The sequence below is a fragment of the Embiotoca jacksoni genome, unplaced genomic scaffold (genome assembly GCF_022577435.1).
Source record: "Embiotoca jacksoni isolate LCO1_2020_lvr unplaced genomic scaffold, fEmbJac1.0.p SCAF_120, whole genome shotgun sequence".
NCBI lineage: Eukaryota > Metazoa > Chordata > Actinopteri > Embiotocidae > Embiotoca > Embiotoca jacksoni.
In genome coordinates, this window is record NW_027185253.1 from 162,420 (window position 1) to 177,403 (window position 14,984).

Sequence of the window (14,984 nt, forward strand, 5' to 3'; positions counted from 1 at the left end):
GAAATGGGAAGACTATGCCCGTTGATTCGAAACATTTGCAAAGGCAATGTTGTTGCTATTGACAGAAGAGTAACAGCTGTCCGATAATAATTGGATAAAAACAATACTCTGTTAGAAAAGAGATGATTATCAGGTGAGTCTGTAAAAGTGTAAAAACATTATGCTGAAAAATCAGGATTGGAAAAAGTGAAGGAAGTAAAATTGGGGGCAGTGTAGAATGTCTTTAAACTTCTATTTGCAGTAACTTTCTTGTATTTTCAGCAGAGTGTCCTACCTGGTGGCTTGTTATAAAAGACCGGGGTAGGTTTAGCCGAGGACTCCTCTGATTGGCCGAATTCATCCTCCTGTGATTGGCTGAAATAGCCCTCACTCGCCTAAAAGCGCCAACAAACAGAAGGAGAAAGAAAACAAGCATTAAAAGACAAAAAGACAAGAAAACTTGTTTCTGAAGGACAGCGTCAGCATCGACCCGTCTGACCTGTGTTCCTTCTTTCAGCAGTGTCTCCCCATTGGTCATCAGCAGCTGTCCATCCTCCAGCTGCTGCCTGTCCCCAGACGCGTGCTGCAGTGCATGCTGGTAGCTGAGGGTCATCTGGTCAGAGCCCATCACGTCCACTAGACTGGAGGGGTCGTCCTCGGCGACGGTGGCCGAGCAGAAAGTCCCGTCCATCATCTCATCGAAGCTGAGGAGGGGCTGAGGCCGGCCGGCGCCGGCGGCGGTGCTGGGCGGGACGTCTCCCATCAGGTCCACCAGATTGGAGGACTGGGCGGGCTTGGCGGGCGCGGTGGAGCTGCTGTCCCACAGGTCAACCAGACTGTCTGTCCCGGAGTCCCACGGAGAGAAGCCGGTGGAGTCGCGGGCCTGCGGGGCGACGCTCTGCACGGGCTTGGTGGGCGTCGACTCCTGGACCGGCGGCTTCTGCACCTGCTTTGGCACCGAATCTGGAGAAAACAAAGCAAAAGGCAGATTCCATGACAACGCCTACGTTTCTTCAGTTTTTTTTGTTTTTGTTTCTTACCCTGAAAATGTTTTTTTGTTTTGTCCGAAAAACATCTAAACGTTTCGATTAAAGCTTTTAGAGGTTTAGTTTACAAATTATTGTTGTTTCATTTTATTTGCGCTAAAAAACAAGAATGCTGGAGTGACAAAAAAAAAAAAAGAAGGGCAAAACGGGGTCGTTCCCCCTGAGGCTGAAAAATGTTAATGTTAAAAAAAAGTTAATGGGGAAGTTCCAAAAACTGCAGTTCTTCAAAAGCGAGTCGTTCCCAGTAGAACTCCATGATGTTAAAATGCCCAACTTTACAGCAGAAATAAACATCTTAACAACCTGGTAAAAAGAAAAAAGGTTTTGGTCTTGATAGCCAATTTCGCATTTCATGACAACTGTTTGGAGGGTGAATTTTTTTATAAAACTCACCCGTTTAAATTGCATTAAAGCTTAAATTTATGCATAATTAAGAGCGGTAGTGCTTTGAGCGACAGGTTGGTGCCGTCACAGTTGACGAGCTGCCTGCAGGTTTCAGTAACCAGGCTTCATTCGGCCCGCCTCAGCTCCACCCACGCGCCACCTCGCTGCCTAACGTTGGATCAGCCAGGAGGCGGAGTCAAGCAACGACCAGAGACACCTGGGACTGAACTTCAAAACCGCTCTTCGTGAAACCCGCGGGTGACGTCTACATGTACAGTTTATGATTTCACACTCACCCCACTCGTTTCTGCGGTCTTCCTCCTCCCGGCTGACGTCCTCTTTGATGGGCGTGGTGACTATTTTAGGAATGGGCGACACGGCGGCCATGTTGCGATCTGTGCTCGCTTCGTCGTCGTCGTCGTCGTCGTCCCCTAGAGGCACAGAGTGGCACAACGATAGGAAAAAAAACAAACAGTCGAAGAGGTACAATGCAGAAGATGTCTCATCACCAAAATCATCAAGCAGATGTGTTGAACTAACACAACATTTGCCGTTTGTTGTATAATATTAAATTAGTCTCTTAATGTGTCAGAATTCAAGAGTTCGTAACTTTTTTTTTTTTAAACTTCATTTCAGTTGAGAGGTTGTTTTTGATTAAAAAAAAATTACGATGCTGATAGGAGCTTGTGATGACGTGAAGCTCCGGAGTCACTTCCTGCATTAGTTCAACACATTCGACGTCGGACAAAATCACAGCGAACGGACGGGTACAGTCACCGCGGCCGGTTTCAGACCGCTTAACCGCCGCACAAATACTGACAAGCAATTCAAAAGCCCAGAGTTGCTCCCATGAATGGTTCCCCAAGACACAGTCACGATGATCCAGCGAAGCCATGAAACAGTAATCGGATATCCAGCGGACATCCGTTGGTATGCCGCCGACGCATACCAACACGCTGCGGGTGATGTCACAGCGATAACACGGACATCACACGACATCATGACGGACATCGTCACAGCGTCGGTTACGGTCGAGGGAATCACTTCCACAATGAAAACGACGATTATTTCTCAGATGTTTGATGAGTTCATGCTCGTCACAGTCGGACGTCCTGTTCAGAGGCCAGAACAAGAGTTCCCAACGACAGATGAAGAGCGATGGCGTCGCCGCGACAGGAAACAAACGGCCGACTGAGATGTGCGACCCCGTTATGAAACGACAAATCACATCCAGCTCGGCAGGCTCCTGCATGGGTGGGTTCTCCACATCACCAGCTGATCAAATGCCCGTATTCAGAGGAGAAGGACTTCCCGGCTGTTACATGAATAAGGACATCAAATAGAAAGTAAAACTTCCAGAAAAACTGGTGTAAGAAGTGTTTACCAAAACTAAATCTTTCACGGAGTGAAGAAACCAGTTTAGAAAAGTGTTTTCTTTTCTTTTTAAAAAAAAAGAAGGATTGGATTTAAATAGAACTACTTTTGTTGTCTGTGGATATAAACGGGGATGAATCTCCACCCAGCATGTTAATCTGCCATTGCAGCACTTACAAACATGCAAGAACAGACACTGACGATCATAATGGTGGTCTGCATGATTTTACCCGTTAACTCCATCATGTTTGATTCTGCCTGATCTCTCATCACATCCAGCCAGGCAGATAGTTTGATCTTCGATGCCCAGTTTTTGAGATAAAATGGAGGTGGTTTCTAACAGCGTGGAAAATTTCAACATCAACGTCTTTCTGGGAAATTAACAGTAAATGGATCCGTCGCTTTTAAATTTCATGACTTGCAGAAATAAGAACAGAACTAATTGGATGGATCGACACCACCGAAAGGTTTTAAGACGGTTTTAAGACGGTTGATCAGCCTCTTAGTTGTGACCACTGTTACGTAAGCGTTTGCAATTTCACCCTGGACCTGAAAACTGAAGCAGAGAGCGCCGCCAACTTTTGTGGGAACAGAAAGGAAAACGTTTCCCTCAGACACCTCAGAAGGTCACAGCAGAACTCAGTGTTGACAGCCCGACCCAGTTGGATAATTTCATGGTGCTCCTGACCCAACACACCTTCTTCGGTCTTCTCCCCCGTCTCGTTGCTTAATCGCAGTTGACTTTCTAAAGCGTTTTAAGGTCTCAGAGCTCTTGACTTTTGGGACATAATTTGACGTGCGCTCTCTGCTTAGCGAGTCCACAGTGAAATCACAAATGCTCACGTGCCACAAAAAACACGTTTAAATCAGGCGCTGAAGTCGATCAAGAGACATAACTTGGAATACTTATTCACAAAGTTATCGCTCCCACTTGATCCGTGTGCATCACTGTGCTGCACTCTGTTAATGTGCAACAGGAACGGACATTTTTAACCGCACCTCGATGATGCTGCACTGCAGTTGCGATTCTGCTCCGCTGGGCTCCATTTTCCAAAAGCGTAATTTGCAAATGCAATGTTTTTTTTGGGCTGTAGATTTAAGTTTTGGAAGTTTAAAGGTTCTCAAAGGACGATATGAAGGTCAGCCCATCTCAAAAGAAGAGTTGGTTGGCAGTATCTCGGGTGTAACAAACATGCTTGTAGTTAACCAGCTAAAACCTTAAAAAGAATCACCATTATGGTCTTTAACCTGAATGACAACTATGCCGAAGGCGAATATCCATATTCAATCAGACACAAGCCAACAAACTGCCATGACGACCGTCGGACGGCTCAATGACATCACACACTCATACGCAAACACTCACAAGGTTGGTCAGTCGGTCAGGATTAAATGGCCGCAGCAGGAGTGTGTGTGTGTTTTTTTTTTTTAGAGTGTGTGTGTGCAGAGCGGTGAAGCAGTCCCGGATCAGAGGCATGAGATCGAGGATCAGAAGAGGAGGAAGGTGATAGAAAACCAGTGAGATTCTGCAGTTGAAGAAACAGCTCTTTATCCCCGAGAGGAGTGAAATCACTTCAAACCAGAAACACATCAGGAAAATAAAACAGGAACACTGAGAAAAATAATTCAACATCAGCAGCCGACTGGACGACATCTAGAGGATGGAGGGGGGCACGACAGACTCAACATCTACCACACAAACCGACGAGCAGCTTTATGGTTTGCAGCCAGAAAGAATGTTTAACATTCAGGGCTCTATTTTAATGATCTGAGTGCACGGTCTAAAGCTCATGGTGGTGAAAGTGCTTTTATGAAGAGTCTAAATCCACTTCTGCCAGTTGAACAGCGGACGATCAGAGTGCAAAGGAAGGCTCAACGTTCGAAGGGGTTGGACCTGAGTTTTTATAAATCATTATCTGTGTGTTCAATCAGACTGCCATATCCAATCCCTGTAATAGCGAGGTGTGCTTGCACCTTGGTGCATTACTATTATAATGATAGATTTGCAGAGTAGAAGGAAAAGAACGCATGCAGATTGATCAGATTGATATTAACAATATGAACTGTTCACTTTGTAATCTTTTTACTTTTTGATCTTCTGCATGCTCGTGCTCCACTGAATGTCCTTCTGTGTGTAACAAGCAGCGTGTATGTGCACCGTTACTGTCTTAATCACGCATCCTTAAATCAACAGTCAAATACTGCGTCACTGACTGAAGATGTTTTTGTTGGTTAATCACTTTTGAGCTGCCTCAAGTCAGAAATGCACAAACAATGTGCCTCATCACGCTTCGTTTCGAGGTCAACCCGCCAACGGGCGCTCAGACTGGAGCAAATTTAGTATTTAAAATGGGCGATAAAATAAACACTGTGTCGGTCTGAAACGAGCAAAGACACTTACGTTGCACTTTGCGTCGCTTTGCACCAGGTGTAACGCAGAAAACAAGTCACCCGGATGAAACTTTTTCATCGCTGCTGCTTTGTATCACAAAGTGAATACAATAAACTGCGGTGGATATAAAGCACCACATGGTGACCTCAACAGGTGAAAACAGGTGAATTGTGGTGCGTTACTTTAGTACCGTCTCTTCGGTACTTTCCGACTTCCTCTCTGTGGCTTCCTGCTCCAAGCCAAATGAAAACTACTAAAGATGTGCATCTGAGACATATTTCTACTTTTAAAAAAGCTCAGTAACTTTCAAAAGCAGCCGGCGACTGTAGTTTATATCAAAAGTTACTCAAACAAGAGGAAGCTGTATTTTTCAGGGACTATTTTCGGCGGCGCATTAATCAACATTTGGTACTTAATTGTTGGTTTCAGTCTTTTCACAGGATTTGTTGACAAGTTCAAAAAAAACAACAACAGAATATAAGTCTGCTGCTTCTTCAAAATCAAACAATTCAAAAGTGAGAATCAGCTACTTTAAATGATGAAATGAGGTCAGAGGGAGGTGTTAGCTGTTGTCGGGTACCAGGGAGCGGAGGGTGGGGGCGGGGTTGGGGTGGTGACTTTGGTGGAGGGTGATGAGGGGTTTTTAGGGGTTGGTGTGCAGATGTGTGGGGTGTGAAGGAGTGTACGTGTGCTAAGTGCTAAAATTAGGTGCTGAACTTTAGATGATGGAAATGCATGTGGTCTGAAAAACTGACGAAAACAGATTTCAACTGTCCGTTCGTGGTCTCTCAAGACAGATGCTGCAGATGTTTCCTACTTCTTTTTAAAAAAAAATAAATTCAGTTTTTGATTTTTGGATTGGAAACAAAATACTTTAGATGGTCTACATACTTGTATTTAATAGTTGAAGTGTGGAAGAACTCGACCGTCACAGCTTCACAGTCATTCAAGCTGACCAAACGGTCACACTAATTTCCAATTAATGGAAATATTCAATATCAATATCAATATTTTTGTTCCAAATTCTCCCAGGAATGTTTGCAGCTTTAAAAAAAATAAGATAACTTTCGCAGTGCAGATTTAAATTTGAATGACTGAATTATAAAATCACTACATTAACACGTGTGTTGACCAGAAAGACAGCTCACATTACATCAATTTGATAAAAAAAATAAAAAAAAAATTGTATTGGTTTATAAAGCCAGTGGTCTTGTTTGTCTTTTGTTGTATGGACCTTCTGAAGCCTTCAGGTTTTCTGCAAGTGGCCTTTTAATTAATCCAAAAGTCAAAACAAAAACCCCACGGTGAGTTTTCCTTCACTTACAACAGTCCATGTCTCTGGAAGAAAAAGAGCCTTCCTGTAAACCTGAAGGCAGCAGAAAGAGTTAATATTTTTAAAGGCAAACTCAAAGACCTTGCTCTTAGTTTGGCCTTAAATTATTTTTTAATTGTCTATTTATATATACATTTTAGTTTATTTTAATTTGGAATATCCTTTTCTTCTGATTCAGTCTGACTGACTGATTTATTGATTAAATCACAAGCACACTAGTATCCCAATATCACGAGGTATTTACTCCTTTTGTGTTCATTGAACATCCCGTCCCGGTTTTCAGACCCTGGATCAGCTCTGGTTCTGGTCCAGAAGTCGGAAAAGGATTATTTTGTGTTTTTTTTTTTTTTTTTTTTCAGTCTGGCAGGATTTGGAGCAACGACACATAAGAAGCAAATGAATAAATAATGTCACGTAGACGTGAGGCTAATTAACGTGATTATTTCTGATTATTCATGATGACATGCGAGCATTACACCCCAAATATAGTGAAGACCAGGATACTAGTGCACATGTAAGCGTGTTCGGTGTTTTGAGAGACTCGTTGACCACATGCCGTTTCATCCTCTAACGTTCTCTTTTTGTTGTCGCCCATAATTGCGGGGAGGACTGACGTTCGACCAAGCGTCCGTCTTTTCCTCTTCACTTCTTCTTCTGCGGTTCACCGGTCATGTGTTGTACCTACCGGCTGCAGCGGCGGGCTGCGTCCGTGAGTGTGGCGGGGTGCGGAGGGGCGAGGCGCCCCGGGGTTGGGGAGTCGGACTGGGGCTGCTGGGACTGTGCTGCTGCCTCAAGAACGGGCTGTCCAAACGGCCTGGCGGTCAGGACGACAGACAGAAGCCACGCACGACCGGACACGAGGACACACACACACACACACACACACACACACACACACACACACAGAACAAGGACACGAAACGACGCGACATGACAGAGAAGAGCGAGGGAGACGGACGAGACGGAGGCAGACAGACAAAAACAAGAGAAGGAGGAAGAGTAGAAGGAAAAGAGGGAGAGGTCAGAGTCAGGACAAAAGATGTTCAGTCCCCAGAGGGAACGGAGAGGATTGTGGGAAAGGAAAAAGGAGTCCCGTAGAAACCCATGAAGAAGAAACGAGGAAGAAAAAGAGGATGATGAGGAGGAGAGAAATTTTTTTTTTTTTTTTTTTTTTTTTAAATCCACAAATTATCACATGAAGGAGAAATGAAGGATGACAAAAGAGCAGAGGAGTGGGTGTGATTCATGTAACGTGAGGATCGGTGAACACAAAAGAGCGGAGAGGTGGTAGAAGAAAAACCAGCGAGCAGAAGGGAAAGAAAAAAGAAGGAAAGAGAGGAGAAAGACAGAAAGAGAAGTGGTTAGTGTGGCTTTTAACACACCGACTGCAGACACCATGCAGTTAGAGGCAGAGATGAGAAGCTGACGGCACTGCGACGTGACGATTGCGAGGTACTCGAAGACAAATTCTAATTACAAAATGGTCCACCCGGACAAAGTGATTCGAGTACGACAGTGGCTACGTGAGACCTCCACGACAGAGTCGGCCCGTTCAAATACACGACGGGGCTGCGGTTTAGACTAAAAGCCGCTCCAGAGACCGAGAGGCCGGCTCTCGGAGCAAACGATTCAGGGAAAATACATCCGTATGCACGGCTGTAGTTCTTAAGACAGGTGTCGGAGTATGTTTTAAAAGAACATACATCGGTTTCTTTGTTTTGCTGCTGTTCGTGTCTTTCAGGACTGGCTGACTACTTCTTTCGAACTGAAAAATGGAGCTTGCGAAATGAATGATGTCCCATCGTTTTACAGCGGAAGTTACATCCTCGCCACTGAGATTGTGCTTCTCCGTTTTCAGCGAGGTCGCGGCAAACACTGCAGACAAACGACATACAACGATGTAGAAAAACACTACGTTTGAGGCTCGACAGCAGCCGGCCAACAGAGAGAGAAGATGGTTCTTTTTTTTACAGTTTCGCCTCCTTCATGTTGGGATTCCAGAAGAAAGACCTGAACTTTTTCAGGTGTTTCCTCTCGATCGAAACCTTTCAAGGATAAAAGAGCGTCTCTGAAATATTCAAGTTCAACAGAAGCTGCAGCTGAGGAGCGTTGAACGTGATGAACATTTTCTTAAAGTTGATGGTTAATGAATCGGATGAGATCCCTCCCTTTACTCCCCGGGTCGTCCTCAGCTGCTTCATCTCTTCATCACAACATATGTAGGACTGCGAATGGAAAGACGAAGCCTGAAATAAACCCGAATTATCCCTTTAACGGATGAGAGCTGTAGATTTAATTAACAGTAAGGCTCTTCCTTTAAGTCTTCTCTTCTTTTTTTAACTTCAATTGTCACATTTCTATTAAAAAAGCTTCTTTGGTTTCACAGATATTTCATCCCATTTCTTCCCAGTTTTACCTGAAAATAAACTGAACCCTGCAGATAAAGCAACAGGTGAGTTTTAAAATGTTTACCGGTCCTGTGGATGGAGACGGGCGAGGTGTCCACACTGATGGTCATGGCTCTCTCCTTCTGCTTGAAAAACTCTCGAGGGTTTCCTGACCGCTGAGCGATGATGGCCTTCGCCTCCTGGGAACACAAAATCACGCCGAATAATGACAGAATTTTGTTGTTTGTTGTTGTTTTGTTGTGAATGTTGTTCACGACCCCACTTTTTCCAATTTTTTGTGCAGTAAAATCTCTACACGTAGCCGCCGCTTTATATATTTAAGGTTTTATCGTCGTTCCCTCTGCAGTAGCTTAACGCTGTTTATGTGACCGTGTTATTTGCTCATCAATCTCACCTCTACCTCAGACTCCTTCTTGTCCAGGTTGAGTTCCTCGAGGCTCAGCTCTGCTGCCTGAGGAGAATAAAAACAGGTGAAGATGTAAAAAACAGGAACTGAAGGATTCCTATCAGGACCGTTTATTTAACCTCGGGGTGGAACATTTTACAATAACTCGAATCAGACATCCTGAAATAGACATGAAGAATTTTTCCAGGATATATTAGAAGTCCAGACTGTGAGAGCTTTCATACAAATGCAGGTAATGATCACAGGCTGCTGCCAGCAGGGGGAGACAGAGACTCTGTTCGTTTCGACATCACATGGTGCGAAGAAGCAGAGAGCAAAAACCAGGAGAGGCTGCTGCAGAAAAAATGAAAATGAAATCACAGTTGTAGAAAAATGGGCCTTCAGTCTGAGTCCTTTCATTTCAATGTAACTGCTCCTAGTTGGTGAAACAGTTTTAGATATTTTCTTGTTGAAAAGAAGCAACAAAAATTGTATTTATTGTTTTTTCTATTTGTCTTTTTTTTTTAATATTGAATATTCTATATCAAGACATTTTTCGTGCTTTCTTTAGTGCCAGTTAAATATCCTCCTGTGCAGCTCAGACATGCTGTCACGGTTCAGTCGTTAAAAAAACCCGAGTGCAATCCAGACAGATATTCCTTAATTAGGAAGATAATTTAGCAAACAGCTGCATTCAAATATAAATCTTTGGACAAACATTTCCATCCCTCCGTGGTTCCTGAAGGCATCACCTAGACACCTACGGAGCCGACTCATCTGTCCTTGAAATGATTTTTTTTATTATTTTGATTTCATCCTGATGCTCACTTCGGTAACGTTTCCTGAGGTTCCTCCAGTGAGGCAGCCGGACCGCTGCGTGTTAATGAACTCGCCACGAGGTTTATAAGATGTTCGGAAGTCGAGCTGAAACGCCGCGGATGTGGCGCGACGCAGCGGGCGGCCGTTTGCGGGACGCTCCGATGGCTTTCACGCGCTCTCGTGAAAAATAAACACGCTCGGACGGAGTTGAATCACTCTCCTGAGAAACACAAAATGATTTCGTTCCAGTGTGGCAGCACGACTCCGGCACGGAGGCGAGAGGATGACGTCGTCATGGTTATCTGGAAGGGAAGCGATGCTTTTGATGGACAGCAGGGATAAAAAAAAAAAAAAAAAAAAGCGGGATCGAAGCGTGTCACTTCATTTGCTGCCATGAATAATAACTGGAAGGAGTGTCTTGTGATTTTAATCAAAAGTACATCAGGGGTGGTGTTAGTAAGTTCAGGCTGGAGTCGGACGATTGATTCGGGATTACCGATTTCGCATAGCGACACTTACGATGGTGGCCTGGCTCCGCAACCTCTCGCTGGCTTCCTCTTCGTCCAGCATCTTCTTCCTGTTCACACAAACACACACAGATTAGTTCGTCGTTCCTGAAATAGGACGTTTTTACAAAAGGTTCTTCTTCCTGTTAAAACAGTTTTGTTTTTTTCATTCATGCTGGAGGAAGTTTTTCTTCCTATTAAAACTGAGTTTTTTTTTCCCTCCCAGCTGTTGCTCACATGGGATTTGTTGGGTTGCTTAAGTGCCCAGAGGTATCTTATGTTATGATTTGGTGTAACAAACAAAAAAAAATGTGGAATCCCTATACACCGCTCCACTGCCTCCGGCGTCTGGGCGAGGTGAGGTCCTGTGCAATCTCCTACATCCATCTGGGACATCAATACATCCTTTCCTACTCCTAATGATCTCTCGTTATTGAATTTAGTTTTATCGTTGTGAGTGTTTTGCGTGTTCGCTGCCCACCTGTGATCCTCGATCTGCTGCTCCCTCTCGCGGTACCTCTTCTCTCGGTTCTCCTGCTCTTTCCTCTCCAGCTCCATCCGCTCCTCCTCGAAGCGCTGCCGCTCCTGCGCCTGCTTCTTCTTCTCCTCCTCCTTCCTCAGCTCCTCCTCGCGCTGGAGACCAAACGCAAACAGACGAGACACCGACATGTTGAATGTCTCCGACGGAGGGCTGCGGCGACCGCTCAGTGGTACCGCAGCCTGAAGCGGGTTTGCAGGTTTTAATTCATCCAGAGTAAATGCATCATTTATGAATGCTTTTGGGTTGCCAGGTTGTGTTAAATCCTCCTTCATCGAACAACCTGCGGCTCCATGAAACAGGCTGTCATTTTGTGTTTGGTTTGAGCGTTCAACTCAACTCTTCTACCCAACTCCACATGTAACTGGGATTCACATTAACTATTTATATTCAACAGTAATCATATATAAAGGAATACGCTGACTGTACGAAATAGCCTGGCTCATGAAGCCACGTAAGACGGTAAACCGCTTATTGTACTTTGGAGTTTTTTTTGTTTTTTTTTGAAGGAATTAAACACACGAGAGGAAATCGGTTTATTTGTGAGTATTAGGTGGATTTTCGTTGTCGTTGTATCCAGGCTAGCTGTTCCCTCCCGTTTACAGTCTTTATGCTAAGCTAAGCTAAGCTGCTGTAGCTTCATTTTCGGTGTACAGATGTGAGAGGTGTCAGTCCTCTCCTCTACCACAGCCTACTGATCCACCTGCTTCTGTCGTTGAACTTTTCCTTTGCAATGACGGGTTATTGACAGCAATTCAGTAAAAAAAATTTAAAAAAATAACACCACCCAAATTGTAATAAACCCTTTTAATCCCCTCGTTTTTTAATTTTTTTTTTAATAATAAACCCAGATTAAACTGTTTCCCTTTAATTCCCGTGTCCAGCATTTCCTCTTCTTCATCATCCTCCTCACCCTCCCTCCTCTCCTCTCCTCTAACAACCTACCTTGGCCTGCTCCCAAAACTCCTCTCGATTGATTTTCTTCATCTCCACCTCTGCGTTGGTCTTCTCGTAAACTGTGCCCTGGATCAGGAGAGAGTTAGAGAGAAATCCGGTTTCTTCAGGAGAGTCGGAGCATGTTAGCGACTGTATTCTGTGTATAAATGACCTTCGCAGGTGAGAAGTTTACTTCTTGTTCCTCGGTAAGAAACACCGTCATCTCATGTGAATTCTCAGTGTGCTTTAAAATTCTTTTCCAGTCTTATAAATTTCACTGTAACTGAGGGAGGTTGTGTAATACACCCGTCAGTCCACTAGAGGATACCGTGTTTTTTTTGTTTTTGTTTTTGTTTCTTGTGTGGGCTTTAAAAACAACTAAGCTGCCTTCGAGCTAAGCATCCAAATCCACGTTGTTAAGAGTCTGGAAGAGATCACAGTTTGGCCAAAAATGAGTAGTTTTACACGCGTCACGTAACGACTCGGCTCCCTGCTTCGCCGTAACCCGACATCCTTTCGGACTCCAGTTTCCAAAGTTGCTGAGACGGTTTTACTGTGGGGAGATACCGGGTTAAACGTCTCTCTTCGTACCACATCTGCGTGCTCTTCGTCTCGGGTCTTCAGGCGGCTCAGCACGGGGCTCGCCACCACCACCGCCGCCGCCGCCGCCACCGTCCCGTTGGTCAGCCGCTGCCCGATGGCTGACGGGTCGATGTCCTCCAGGCTGCTGGCGTTGACGGTGACCTCCACTCCCTGGAGACGGAGAACAGAGAGGGAGAGAGAGAGAGAGAGAAATGTGAGGATACAGAAGATATCTGTGGAGAGGTTTGGATTAATCACAGGAAAATATGAATAATAGCTGCGCTTCAAGTTTCCAGCTTGAACACTGTTTATTAAGGAGCACCGTGATAGTTGGAAACGTGGCATCAGAACTGGGTGAGAGCGTCAGAAGTCAGATTGGTGGTGGTGGTGGTGGTGGGGAGGGGGGGGGGGGGGGGCACGGAGAGCTAAAACATTTGGTGGAAACTGGATCAGTTTAATCCCACAGTGATCACACCAACAGCAGATCAATACAACAGGCTTTGCTCACCGAGAGATAGAAGAGCAGCTTCATTACAGATACAGAATTTACTGAATAAAAACTCCGATCAGCAAAAGTCCCGACAAAGAGAAAGCTGCTCAGTCGTGATCTCAGAGGACGAGTAGCAACTCTAAGAAGGGGAAACAAGGACAAACACTTGGAAATGATCTGGATCAGTTTGGACCGGACGCCTGCAGAGAATCGACTCCACCCTGAACATTTATGATGAAAGCCAAACATTCCCAAACGCCACAAGAAACTCTTTGTAGTCACATCATGCTGGGATAAAATGGGTTCTCGGGTCGGGACAGACCGCTGGACTTTAAGCAGTGTCTGAAATTCACGGACATTTTTTTTTTTTTACTGGTCTTCACACCTGGTCTTTTAATATTTGGACAACTTTGTATAGATGTGATCTGTAATATCCATAATGTCCCACTGATCACATAATAAACTACTGGTGTTCATGTCAGTAAGGACCATCGGGACTCTCTGGTTACATCGGTGCTTCTATTACCGATGTCACAGGGACATAAATCTGCTTACATCCTCGCGTCAAGGAGACTCAACGTCCTTCAGAGGACCAAAAAAAAAAAGAAGAAAACACAAAGTCCCCACGATGTTTGAATTTTCATGAAATCTTTGAGTGTGAACTTGGTTTAAGATTCAGTCGAGTCTCCATGAAATTAATCTCAAACAGTGTGACGTCCTGGATGGAAAACACGGCTGTGTATGTATATGTGTGTGTGTGTGTGTGTGTGTGTGTGTGTGTGTGTGTGTGTGCGTGTTCCCCAAAAGGGTCATTTAAAACCCCTGTTGGTGTGATAAAGTCGACGGTGTGTGGGAGAGAGAACTGCCACTTGAGGATAATGACACTTCAACACGCACGGTGCGCACACACAAAAACACACACGATCCCACACACATGCGCGCGCACACACGCTTAGCTGTTATGCAAAAGATATATATAAATAAAACATGATCTCTGCTTTAATCTCAATCTTTTTATCTTCTCTATAAATCCAGAAAGTACACACTCAGCCAGGTGTGCAGGTGTGAATACACGCACGCGTACACACACACACGCACACGCACACACACACACACACACACTCGTCCTTCCTCTTTGATCCTCCTACATGTTTTCATGTGCTTGCAGCTTATTTTCCCACAGAGAGAGTCGGTTGAAAACATTCAAACATTCTGTACATGATTTACAATTTACGAAGCCGATTATGACACAAACATGATTTTCTGCTCGCAGATCTCAGCTCACACACGTTTTGCCGAGATCACTTTGTCAGATCACCAGCCGTCTTTCCGGAGTCACGACTGAACCGAGGTGGAAGCGAGACCTCCTGAATGAAATTACACAACTCGGTGAGTTTCGTACCAGTGACGGCGTTGCCTTTTCGAGATGTCAAAACGTTCAGAGGCTTTTCCTGCTGTGGACCGACTGAGCGCAGCGATGCGTAGCGAGCGGAGGGGAGCTGCGGCCGTAATGAGTAAGCGTTCAAAGTCACGCTGATTTATCAACATCAGCACCCGAGTCCCCCGTGTTCCAGTGACCACCTCCGCTTAACCGACTGAGCTCCTCTGTGACTTCTTTCTGTTTTCTGTTCTTTCTGAAAATCGCAAATGTGCTCACAAAAAAACAAAAACATGTAACTCAGGTGCTGATGTCGATCGAGCAATTTAACTTGGAGGACTTACCCATGAAAGTTGTAGCGTCCCCTCTGCTCTGGGTGAACTTCACGATTAAAAACATTTGAACCTTTTAAGAAAATGATTTGGGGGTTTTGC

General features: G+C 44.7%; 1 protein-coding gene across 7 annotated transcripts in view; it reads right to left on the reverse strand.

The window, feature by feature from the left end:
* Positions 1 to 14,984, reverse strand: part of dbn1 (drebrin 1) — an 86,440-nt gene that overhangs the window by 1,059 nt on the left and 70,397 nt on the right. Inside the window, exons 5-14 of one of the 7 annotated variants that reach the window (XM_069145291.1) lie at positions 12,692 to 12,853; positions 12,110 to 12,187; positions 11,108 to 11,259; positions 10,640 to 10,697; positions 9,317 to 9,367; positions 8,981 to 9,095; positions 7,194 to 7,322; positions 1,706 to 1,840; positions 479 to 942; positions 275 to 374 (exon numbers count right to left, since the gene is read on the reverse strand). In XM_069145291.1, coding sequence (XP_069001392.1) covers positions 275 to 374; positions 479 to 942; positions 1,706 to 1,840; positions 7,194 to 7,322; positions 8,981 to 9,095; positions 9,317 to 9,367; positions 10,640 to 10,697; positions 11,108 to 11,259; positions 12,110 to 12,187; positions 12,692 to 12,853 — 1,444 coding nt within the window. Of the gene's footprint in view, positions 1 to 274; positions 375 to 478; positions 943 to 1,705; positions 1,841 to 7,193; positions 7,323 to 8,980; positions 9,096 to 9,310; positions 9,368 to 10,639; positions 10,698 to 11,107; positions 11,260 to 12,109; positions 12,188 to 12,691; positions 12,854 to 14,984 lie in introns of all 7 variants that reach the window. The other 6 variants (XM_069145293.1, XM_069145292.1, XM_069145290.1 and 3 more) reach the window with 6 other exon arrangements.